We start from the raw sequence: 10,826 nt of genomic DNA, 5'->3' as shown, positions 1-10,826 counted from the left end.
TGGAGCCAGCCAGACAGGAAATGGTAGATCCCCATCGTAAAACATGACAACGTAGTTTACTGGTGTTGATAAGTTCCTTGGCAGGAATATGACCTCGGACCTGGCTATCTGGAGAAGATAATGGAGAAGAAGGACCACACCAACACCAAAGGAGGCTGGAAGAAGAAGATGGGGTCATCCAAGAAGAAGGACTGGATTGGACTGAATTAGCATCAATAATTTACATATGTCTTTCTATAAAAGACTGGGTCAAGGGATAGTTAGGTCGTCAGACTTCATGCCCTGACAATTGACTTGTTGTTGCTAGGGTTATGAACTGGCCCAGAGCTCTGTAATATTTGTATCTTGAATTGATTCTGTTTGCTAAATACATCTGTTTGCTAAATACATTTTGAAATTGACATTTGTTTACTGGAAGTCTTCATTTAAAGAACACGCGGATTGGCAGTGACACACGAGAGGTACTGCAATCCAACACCAGTTAAATTGAATATGTAGGCTAATCAGTGAGCAATTTGGGCAATTCATTTAGATCTTTAGAATCACAAACTAAGGGAAAAATGGGACTCAGAGATCAAAGACCACCTCCAAAAAGGTCAGTTCCCCAGCATTATGAATTACGTCTGTAGTGGTGTGAATATAGGCAGTAATGATGTAAGGTTACGTAACATAGAAGGCTACTTTGTGACGAAGCACATAGATTTGATTTTGGATGATCAAAGGTCAAACACTGCAGATGCTGGAACCTTACCAAAACTTAATTAGCTCGCTCATGATCAACATTTCCTGAAAGTTTCATTCAATTCTATTCATGACATTTATTTTGCGAAAAAACTCAGCACACAAGATCAAACAATATGAAGATGATCAAGGGATCAGATACTCTATAGGTTCTCCTATAGATAAGAGTTCATCTCTCTTTGACATGTTTCAAAATAGTCTTTTGTGTCATCTGATTGGATCAGACTATCACCATCTCTGGGGATCTATAAAATAAATGTAAAGACCAACATAAACCCAGGTGCCTTTTTACATGATAAATGTGGCCCAGGGTCAGCCTGGGCGGGTCCACCTGTCCGGCAGCCCCCAAAGTCAGAGGTTGGTTCCTGGTTATAATGGTTGTGCTGGTTATACTGGAATACAGAAGGTAGTTGTGCTAGTACTAGTACAGAAGCTAGTAGTACTGGTGCTAGTTTTAGTTTGGCAGCTCTTGTTTGTGATTGGCATAAAGTTCCTTGTCTATACATGAATTATATACGTTTCCCCCTTTTTCCATCCATTCACGGGTGCTCTATTTTCCTACAGTTGCTGAACGCGGCACGGAAAGCGTCATGACGTCGTGCTGGTTTCTCGCGTGGTTTTGAAGTTTCAACATGGACGTTAAAGTCTGTCTCTGTCGCGCTCTGTTACAGCTTAGTGGTAAAAGCCAAAAGGAATCTTAACGAAGCTTTAATGAGGAGGCGACAATGATTAAAACCGAGAAGATCCTCCACCTGAAGAGCAGCCGCGGGAGGAAGGTTCGTGTGGTCCGCGAACACTACCTGAGAGCGCGCGTTCCCTGCTACAGCTGCCTGTGCCTGTGTCAGGCGGACTGCGCCAACGGTAAACACGCACGCACGCACCGGTGCACACGCACAAGCACCGGTTCACAAGCAAACCCCAGTGACACCGAACGTCTCTGTCATTAAAGTAGCTAATTATTTAACCTTTACATCTAAGCTAACTGCTAACTTGGTTGTGTGCTTTGCTAAAGCTAGCAGCCAGGTGTGTTTTTACGTATCGCACTCATGTCGAGTGTCTAAGCACATTTTAAGGCAAGTCCTAATAATTTACGTTATAAGTCACTACGTATAAAGTTCACAAAAGTTAAATCTTTTCTCGAAATGTCAAACTGTATCACATTAGTTTTGGATTGACTGTGCGCGCGCTTCAGTGTTGTTTCCACAAGACTGTCAATAACGCGACCGAAATGTAATAAAACCCTTATGGCACAACTAAGAAGGTCTCTTGTCGGGTTTCTGCTTAGATGGTAAGGTCCTGCCTAGAGATCTGACCCACTATGTGGTGCCTGATGTCGGGGTCGTGGCTGACTATCTGGAGATCCTGGAGTTCAAAGAGCTGCGGGGCATCATCTTCACACAGACGGCCTGCCAGGCTGTGCAGCACAGCAAGGGACGCAGGTACGACACACACACACACACACACACACACGAAGATCACGTGATTACAAGATTTAAAAGTCCCACCTGAAGGTCTGGGGGACAGTTTGGCTTCTGATGACAGTGGACCTTCAGAAATGTGCGGCGTGGATGAGGGTTGAGCTCATTGTATCAGAGCTCTGCTGAAGAAGTCTAATGAGGTGCAGCCCGTCACGGATGTCTCTCCCACATAAACGCACAGTTGCACTTTTGACAAACCCAACGAACGTATTAAACGAGCGGTCCCACTTGATCACTGGGCGACATTCCTGCCGACACGGCGGTTCTAACATGTTCCATCAGACATCATTTTGATAAGGTGTGTGACGATGCCGTGCTGGGTGAGTGAAACAGTCGCTTGTGTGTGTGTGTGTGTGTGTGTGCGTGCTTACATTTACCTCGTGAGGACTGGGCGAAGCCTCCTCCCTTGTCAGCATCAGTATTCTGGGATGAAAGCATTTTCTGAAGTCCTGTTTGCAGCTGCGGCTGTGCTGTGAGATGGAAATCATTGTGTTTGGACTCAGGCTGCACTCTACCCCTAAAATATTCAGTGAAAATGTAATTCAAAAGCAGCAAGTTACAATAACAATAAGTCATCTGGCTCCTAGAGAATCTACTTTTGTTTTCACGTGAAGCTGTGGCCATCCAGTGGCCAGAGGAGGAACTGCAGAGGAAATATTTTGTCATACTTGCACAATTTTGAATCAACTATGTTTAGCAACGTTAGGCCAAGCACAACAGCAGATGAAGTATCAGAAGGGTATTTTCCCCCGTGCTTAGGCAGTACAACCGTCTGAGAAACCTCATCAAGGACCCTCGCCATGACTGCGTGCTGTTTTCCAATGAGTTTCAAGAATATTCCTACTGTCCCCGAGAGAAGGGGGAGAGCCTGGAGAAGTGGCAGACCAGGTGAGTGGAAACAACATTGACTTGTCTCGTCTCTGCTGCAGACTCAACGCGTAGGTGAAATAAATGCTCATTCAGCAGCTCCCGTCTAAACACACTGAGCAGTTTTACAGCGCTGACATCTGCTACAGTAAAGACGTAACGGAGGCAGCACATCGGGGAGAGATGATCCTTGGCAGTAATGAGGCACTTTATATTCAGGACCACTTCAAATCTGTCGTCCTGTTTAGGAGTGTTTACTCTGCTGCAGTGTGGTACTACAACCACCTGGCAGGTCAGATCAAAGTTGTGATGATCACTGAGGACCAGGACGCTGTAGCTCAGTACTGCAACCTCACAGCCGGTGTGTATGTCATCACCGTCCAGGTACGTGTACGTCGACGCCACGTTTTCAGCAGCTTTTCCTGGCCTGCGTAGCTGCTTTGTCAAATATGCTGCCGTTGCAGGATTTTCTGCGGGACTTTTGGCCGGAGCTGCGGGCAGCTCACGAGCTGTACAGCTCCGTTTCGCAGGCGTTGCAAGAAAAGGTTAGCGAGGGCTCACAGAGAGAGTATGCCGAGCATCTGCACGCCAAAGTCCTGGAGGCAGGAATCAAGGCTGGACGCTACATTCAGGTACAGGCCCGATGTAAACCTGGCTCACAGAGCTCAGCTGATGAAAGAAAAATATGATTTAGTGATAATATAGGGTGAATAATCACAGATACGTCTGTTAATTTGGTGCAATTAGTTAGTCTGATTTTAATGCTCACGTATTTAACAGTAGAACCTCCATCACAGGTGCTCGTTAGCCGAATGGCTCATTCAAGCATAGCTGGCGGGGCGTTCTTTAACCAGGTTAAATGTTTCTAAATGACTTTTGAACTGACTCTCAACCAGGGAACTCTGAATATCAGCAAGCACCACAATGAAGCCATCGTCACGACGGACGGCTTGTCCAACAAAGACACAGGTGAGGGGGGGTCACGACCAGCAGAGCTCAACCTCCATCCAGAATTCCCGTTCTCTTACGCTGGCCGTTTCCCCTGTTACAGATCTGAGCTGCGGCGTGTTGGTTTGGGGAATTAAGAACCGTAACAGAGCAACGCACGGAGACACGGTTGTGGCGGAGTTGTTGCCCCGGAGCGAGTGGCAGGGGAGGGTCACAGCTCTGGCTGAGGGGGACGGGGACGAGAGCGAGAGTAAAACCATGCCAACAGGTCAGAACCTCCATATTGTACCAGAAAGGGTTGGAGAAAGTTTGGTCTCTGGCAGTGAAGGGAGGGAAGTCGAGCTTTGGGCCAGACCTTAAACCACCGTCAAGCACGAGCAGACAAACTCCACGTGTGCACGTGTGGAATACCGAGCTGTGATTCCGCAGGCCGCGTTGTGGGGATCCTGCAGCGGAACTGGAGGGATTACGTGGTTACCTTTCCTCCCAGGGATGGGACGCAACCCCAGAGCAGGAACTCCAAGCACATCCTGACGGTTCCCTGGGATCGCCGCATCCCAAAGATTCGCATCAGCACTCAGCAGGCCGACGCTCTGCAGGTCTGCTGCCTTCCTGCTCGTAGCGACGGAGGGGAACCAGGAGCCGCTGATGAATCTGGAGCTTTGGTCTCCTCCAGGATCACAGGGTGGTGGTGCGCATCGACTCCTGGGAGAGCACCTCGCAGTATCCAAACGGACACACCGTGCGAGTGCTGGGCCGGGCCGGAGAGCTGGAGACCGAGATCCAGACCATCCTCGTGGAGAACTGCATTCACGTCTCCTCCTTTTCAGAGGCACAGGTCAGAGCGGAGGTTCCCGAGCTTCGGGCGAGAAACGCGACATCCATCGTCCCTTTTCTGTTCCCAGCTCAGAGAAATGCCCGTCAACTCTCCTGAGAGGCCCTGGCGGGTGGATGCCGCCCAGGTGGCAGCGCGGCGGGACCTGCGGGAGAGCCGCTTGGTGTTCAGCATCGATCCGCGCGGCTGCGAGGATGTGGACGACACGCTGTCGGTGCACAGGCTGGACGGGGGGGGCGGCGCTGGAGCTGGGCGTCCACATTGCTGACGTCACACATTTTGTCGCGGAGGGTTCGCTCACAGACGTAGAAGCACGCCTTCGGTTAGGAGCTCGCTGGGGTCCCCCATCACAACTTAGGCTTCCATTTGACTAGCATTTGAAGAGATAAGGTACGTTTTTTAAAGCTGCACTTCGTTGTTACTCAGGGCCACAACTTACTACCTGGCAGACCGCCGGTATGACATGTTGCCGCCTGTCCTGAGTTCAGACCTCTGTTCCCTGCTGGGAGGAGTTGACAGGTCAGTCAACGTCACAGTTTTGCTCTCAAGGGTGTTTTGGATGTTCCACTCACGATTGGCGTTTAAACCCAGGTATGCCATGAGCGTGATCTGGCAGCTGGACGCTCACACCCTCGCCGTCAGGGACGTGTGGTTCGGCCGCACCATCATCCGCTCGTCTTACCAGCTGCACTACGAGCTGGCGCAGGCGCTCCTCAACGGGGAGCCGGCCGAGGTCCCCGAGTTGGCCGCGCTCAGGCCGGAGGAGAAGGATGCTAAGCTGGCTAAGCTAACCCAGGCTCTGGAGATGCTGACTCAGGTGGCCAGACACCTGCGAGCCCGCAGAGACAGAGGGGGGGCACTGGAGTTGGAAGGAATGGAGGTTAGATCAAACAACAGCAAAACCACCACGAAGCAAGTTCAAACACATATGTAACCCCTCCTTTCCCCCCAGGTACAAGCCCAGCTGGACAAAGACAAAAACATCACAGCCCTGGTCCCCCGGCAGCCCCTGGAGGTCCATGAGACGGTGGCCGAGTGCATGATTTACGCCAACCACTGGGTGGCACGCAAGATCCAAGAGACCTTCCCCCATCAGGCCCTGCTGAGGCGTCACCCGCCACCCCGCCAGGAGTTCTTCAGTCAGCTGGTGGACAGCGCCACGGCCAGGGGCTTCACCATCAGCACAAGGTGACAGAACAGAGGAAGGGGCATCTTTTAGGGTGGTTTTATTGACAGCTGTTTTTTGTTTTTTTTAAAAGGTCTAACAAGGATCTGGCCGAGTCTCTGGACCAGGCCGTGGACCCACGGGATGCGCTGGTGAACAGGCTGCTGAGAATGATGGCCACATCTGCCATGTCGCAGGCACTCTACTTCTCCACTGGGCTCCAGCCTCAAGACCAGTACTACCATTACGGTACCCCGGCTGTTTATTATGTCGACCTTTGACCTGTAAGCAGTTCTAAGGTTATGTTTTATTTGTCTCCAAGGCCTTGCTCTGGACAGGTACACACACTTCACCTCGCCCATCCGTCGCTACGCTGACACGGTGGTGCACCGCCTCCTCACTGCCGCCGTCGCCCTGGAGGAGGGGAAGGACCCCGGACGAGCACTGGCCAGCAACAGAGAGCTGGAAGAGCTGGCTCAGCACATCAACCAGAAGAACCGGGTAGGAGCAGCTTTGTGCCCAGAGAAGAAACCTTTTAGATCGAAATCTGTTCTGACCCGGTGCCTCTACAGGCGGCCGACGCGGCTCAGAAGCTGTCGACCATTGTGTTCCAGTGCCTGTACTTCAAAGAGCGGGACCCTCAGACGGACCCGCGCTGCACAGCAGACGCCATCATCTACTCCATCAAAAATGATGGCGTTCTGGTGTTTGTCCCAGAGTCAGTATGGGATATTGTTGAATTACTTCACACCGGTAATGTTAGGGTGACACTCGCATCATATCTCCCGCTCCTCCCACAGGTACGGTGTTAAAGGGCCGGTGTACTTAAAAAACCGGGAAGGTCAGGTGGTTTCTGTGGGACCGGATGGCGCCTGCCAGTGGAAGAGCGGCTCCATACAGAAGCACTCGGACCACATAATCAGCAGCTCCGGCAGCAGCGCCACCACCTTCAGGCTGTTTGACCACATCACAGTAAGTCACACTAACAGCATGACGAACGTTAATGGTGATTTACGGTGATTCAGAACAACGCTAAATGAACAGAAACAAGCCTACAGCACATTAACAGACTAAAATAACCATCATCCCTCGATAGGTGCGTATTTCAGTCCAGTCAACTCCTTTCCACGCCGACTGTCTGAAGCTCGAGGTCATCAACAACAAGCCGCACCTCAGCTCAGAGCCGCAGCAGCACCAACCGCAGGGTCGCAACCAGCTGGTCCAGGAGGTGGTGCGCCTGGCCGAGGAGGCCAGCCAGCAGGCCCAGGAGAGGGCTAAACAGGCTAAACTCTCCCGAGAGGAGAGGCAGTTCAGCCAGAGCAAAACCCCCAACCTGTACTCACTCCTGGAGGAAGTGAGGGAGCTGGCTCTCATGGACCTGGACACCAGCGCCCAGAAGTGTGCAGCGACGGCGTAGCCGCTGAAATCAGCAGGCCCGCACGCCGAGCTGGCTGACAACAGGTTCATCAAGTGGGTTTTTAAACAGACAAGAATGATGCATTAGTGACATTACAGGACACGTCTGGTGTCGTGAACGCAGCGACACGATCATGGACGTTTTAATAGAACCGTAGGTTTAAGTGAGCACAATGGATTATGGGTAACAGCATTAAGGAAGCACATTTAAATAGGCTTATATAGTTGATGGAGAACTTGAGTGTCTCATAACTAAACGAGAGACTTGATAAATAGCAGCTGAACAGCTGAATAAAACCTCCTGGTGTATTTGTAAAAGACTCGGCCACAATTTCAATTAAAATTCCTCTCAGCCAACAAAGATGTTCAGTGTAGTGATGTCACATCTACACCGCCGGTGTGTGGAAATGCCCCCCTGGATTTTAGCGCGTTTACTGTTTCCATGATATAAAAGGTTCAGACTGATTTTATATTTTGTTAATTAAACTTGACAACAGAAACTAAACTTTTCTTCTTTATTCCAGGTGAACAGATAATCCGAGTCATTTAAGAGCCGAGTAGTTTTCTTGATTGAGAGTGAGAATCACCCTTTATCTCCCACACTAAAGAACAGATTTAGACCAGATTTACAAAGATTTGTATTCATCACATCAGATTCCTCCAGCTCGTTACCAAGGAATGTTTATTATTGAACGTGAAAAAAGTAATGAATCTTCAAAAAAAAAAAGACTGGACTAATGAATCTAAAATGACTGATATATCAGTAAACATACAGTTGAACAATTTTGGGTGCTTTTTATCATGTAGAAAGACAGTTTTTATTAAAATGACGGGTTTTGGTGTCCGTGTCTAGTTGGTTTATGACTAGTGAGACAATGTTGACGTGTTAGTGGTGACGGGTATTTCCATAAAAAAGAAGAAAGGATTTAGGAGCAGCTGAGAACAGTTCAATTCTCCTCAGTTCAGCATTGAGCCGGTCAGTCCGTCCTCACCACAGCTGCTGGGTCTCTGGACCGGACCCACGCTGGATTCTTCCTCTTCCTCACATCTGGGTGATGGAGCAGCGGGTTCAGACTCTGCCTGCGACAGCTGGGTGGACGGCTCCGGGTTCAGCTGCCCCGCCTCCTGGGCTGGAGGACCGGACTCGTCGAGATGTTCGGAACCGATGGACTCAAATTCTTCAACAGGCTGCAAGTCTGACCCATCTGCGAGGGGGAGGGGGAGGGGGTGTCTTTGAGTCCTTTGTAATATGCAGATATGGGAAGAATAAAATGGAATGCTGACCGGCATGTTGCTGCTGGCGGGAGAGCTTCCGCTCAAGGGCGCGCTGCCTGTTGAGCTCCATGCGCCGCTGCTGCTCCTCTGTGAGCGAGGGGGCAGATGGGGCAGCTGGGGCAGCTGCAGCTGGGGTGGAGTGGATCAGTCCCGGCAGGTCGTCAGAGAAGCCTAAACCATCAAAGGGATCTGGGTTGCTCACGACGTGCGGTTCAGGGAGGATTTCGTCTTCCACTAGACGGAAACAGGCAGATTTATTTTGCTTAAATAACTTTTTTTTTGTGTATTCTATGAAGATTTCAGAGTGAAGAAATTTTTAAGAAACTACTTTTATCAGTGAAGCTGAGAGGAATTTCCCAGGTTACCTGTTCACCATTTGAGTCTACCTTGGTGACCTCACTGAAACATGCAATTCTGTCCGTGTAGTGTGTTTTGGCTTTTACCAGTTTGACTTGAGTAATCTTCATGCGTCAGCGGCATGTCTAGTCGTATCCGCTTCAGACAAGTCTGCAGAGAGAAAACTATTTAGATCCTTGTGGATAAGACAGGGACTGAGCCTGGTGTCCGGGTCACACCTGTACTTCCTTCTTCTTGCCGAGTCTCTCCACTTTGTCAATGAACTCTTCAAACTGTAGTTTGGGGAAGAGTCTGTGGGCCCAGTTCTCCATCTTCTGCATGAGCAGTCGCAGATCCTCAGCCTGAATGTAGACGATAGTATGAAACAGCATGAAGACGACACCTCTGTTGACACCAGGAACCTCGTGTTACCTCGTGTCCTTTGCCTTTGAAGTGGACATTATCAAACAAGGTTCTCAGGGCCGGAAGGCCTCGATCTGAAATCAACCTGCAGAAAAACAGGCTTTACTTTTCACAGCAGTGAAATCAAACTAACCTCTGTTGAACCTACGTTCATTTGAAGATTCTGATGCACAAGCCCCCGGAGTCGTTCATACCTTTGGGAATCTAGTTTGGGTTGTGGCCTTTTCACTCCCTTCCTTTTAGCAGCCGGGACCTCGGCCAGTTTCGACACATCACCATCTCCCTCCCCTGCACTCACCACATCATCACAACAATAAGGTGGATCAGGACAAAGGCAGTCGAGCGATTTTGGATGTGATGCTTGGAACATAAAAGTTTTCACCGTTTTCCATCAGGTCCCCCTCCTCTGCTCGACCCTGCCCAGGAGAGTGAGGCGATGGACTGTAAGGGAAAGCAGTGCCTTGTATGCCGTCATCATCGGACATGATTTGTCACCACTGTAAGGGGGAAAAAAGAAGAAACATCAACTCTCACTGGATTTAACTGATTTAATTCTACATATAAAATTCTGATAAGACGCATGCTTAAAACATATTGGAACATGAGCAAATGCTTCGCAAAGACACCAAGAACTGAAATGACTCAAGTTGTTTGCGTGCCCCCAAAATGTGAGAGATATTCTATATGTTTTAATGCAGATGAATAGTAAGAAAGTAGCTCAGTTACGCAATTTTGCTGTAGAAACAGAGAAAGTGAGTTGAACTTTATTAAAGTAAGATGATATAATCAATACACAGTAAATAATGATGCATTTGGTGTCTAATTAGTAATCCTAATCACATAACGAAATCAATTATCAGCCTACTTTCAATAATAAATTATCAAACGTCACCGGAAATGGTTCAAGCATAACTTCCGCATCAGAAGGCGGCAAAATGTAAAGTCAATCAAAACACAACCTGAGGACAGCTGTTTATCAGCATATATGGCTGGATGAACCACGCAAATCTTGAAAATAGAAAACTGAAATTTGACCTGAGCAATGTTTCAAAGTGTTACAAAGGTAAAAAAAAAGAGAAAGAAAACCCCTAATCAAACACCGTTCGTGTAAACTTACCCGTTTAAGTGATCCTTCAAAAAGGTTGGCTGATGCAAACTAGCGTTTAGCAAAAATGTTAACAGGTTGACTAAAATACGGATCAGAAAATTATACTTTTGTCATCTGACACTAAAATGTTTAAAATAAATTACAACAGCTCTCTCATCGAACCGTAGAGCAGCGCGCGGTGAGGAGCGGCACGTGACACCAACTTCCTGTGGTACGCACCGAATTTCAAAATAA

General features: G+C 48.8%; 2 protein-coding genes across 2 annotated transcripts; one reads left to right on the top strand and one right to left on the bottom strand.

The window, feature by feature from the left end:
* Positions 1–1,333: 1,333 nt before the first annotated feature.
* Positions 1,334–7,950, top strand: dis3l (DIS3 like exosome 3'-5' exoribonuclease). The gene is given in 19 exon segments (XM_003969722.3): positions 1,334–1,602; positions 2,027–2,180; positions 2,979–3,107; positions 3,335–3,470; positions 3,551–3,718; positions 3,983–4,055; positions 4,138–4,302; positions 4,464–4,633; positions 4,711–4,872; positions 4,940–5,110; positions 5,112–5,191; positions 5,296–5,388; positions 5,461–5,749; positions 5,822–6,057; positions 6,129–6,283; positions 6,357–6,535; positions 6,607–6,752; positions 6,835–7,006; positions 7,131–7,950. Coding segments are annotated over 19 exon segments (3,135 nt in total). The 5' UTR covers positions 1,334–1,466; the 3' UTR covers positions 7,452–7,950.
* Positions 7,951–7,964: 14 nt separating this feature from the next.
* Positions 7,965–10,794, bottom strand: tipin (timeless interacting protein). Its single transcript, XM_011609798.2, has 8 exons — positions 10,602–10,794; positions 9,867–9,981; positions 9,679–9,772; positions 9,494–9,569; positions 9,301–9,423; positions 9,169–9,232; positions 8,735–8,959; positions 7,965–8,655 (listed from the first exon to the last, which is right to left on the bottom strand). Exons 2-8 carry the CDS (start codon positions 9,967–9,969, stop codon positions 8,408–8,410), a joined length of 933 nt encoding a protein of 310 aa, XP_011608100.2. The 5' UTR covers positions 9,970–9,981; positions 10,602–10,794; the 3' UTR covers positions 7,965–8,407.
* Between the last annotated feature and the right edge of the window lie 32 nt (positions 10,795–10,826).

The sequence above is a fragment of the Takifugu rubripes genome, chromosome 13 (assembly GCF_901000725.2).
Source record: "Takifugu rubripes chromosome 13, fTakRub1.2, whole genome shotgun sequence".
NCBI lineage: Eukaryota > Metazoa > Chordata > Actinopteri > Tetraodontiformes > Tetraodontidae > Takifugu > Takifugu rubripes.
Note: the sequence above shows the minus strand (reverse complement) of the source record. Positions and strands in the feature narration are given on the sequence as shown.

What these genes read in the sequence shown, in the direction of transcription:
- tipin (XM_011609798.2), bottom strand. Translation starts at nt 9,969, where the DNA reads ATGTCCGATGATGACGGCATACAAGGCACTGCTTTCCCTTACAGTCCA. An exon ending in GGGGGACCTGATGGAAAACG is followed by an intron (nt 9,773 to 9,866) that starts GTGAAAACTTTT and finishes TGGTGAGTGCAG; the next exon opens with GGGAGGGAGATGGTGATGTG. An exon ending in CCCAAACTAGATTCCCAAAG is followed by an intron (nt 9,570 to 9,678) that starts GTATGAACGACT and finishes GTTTTTCTGCAG; the next exon opens with GTTGATTTCAGATCGAGGCC.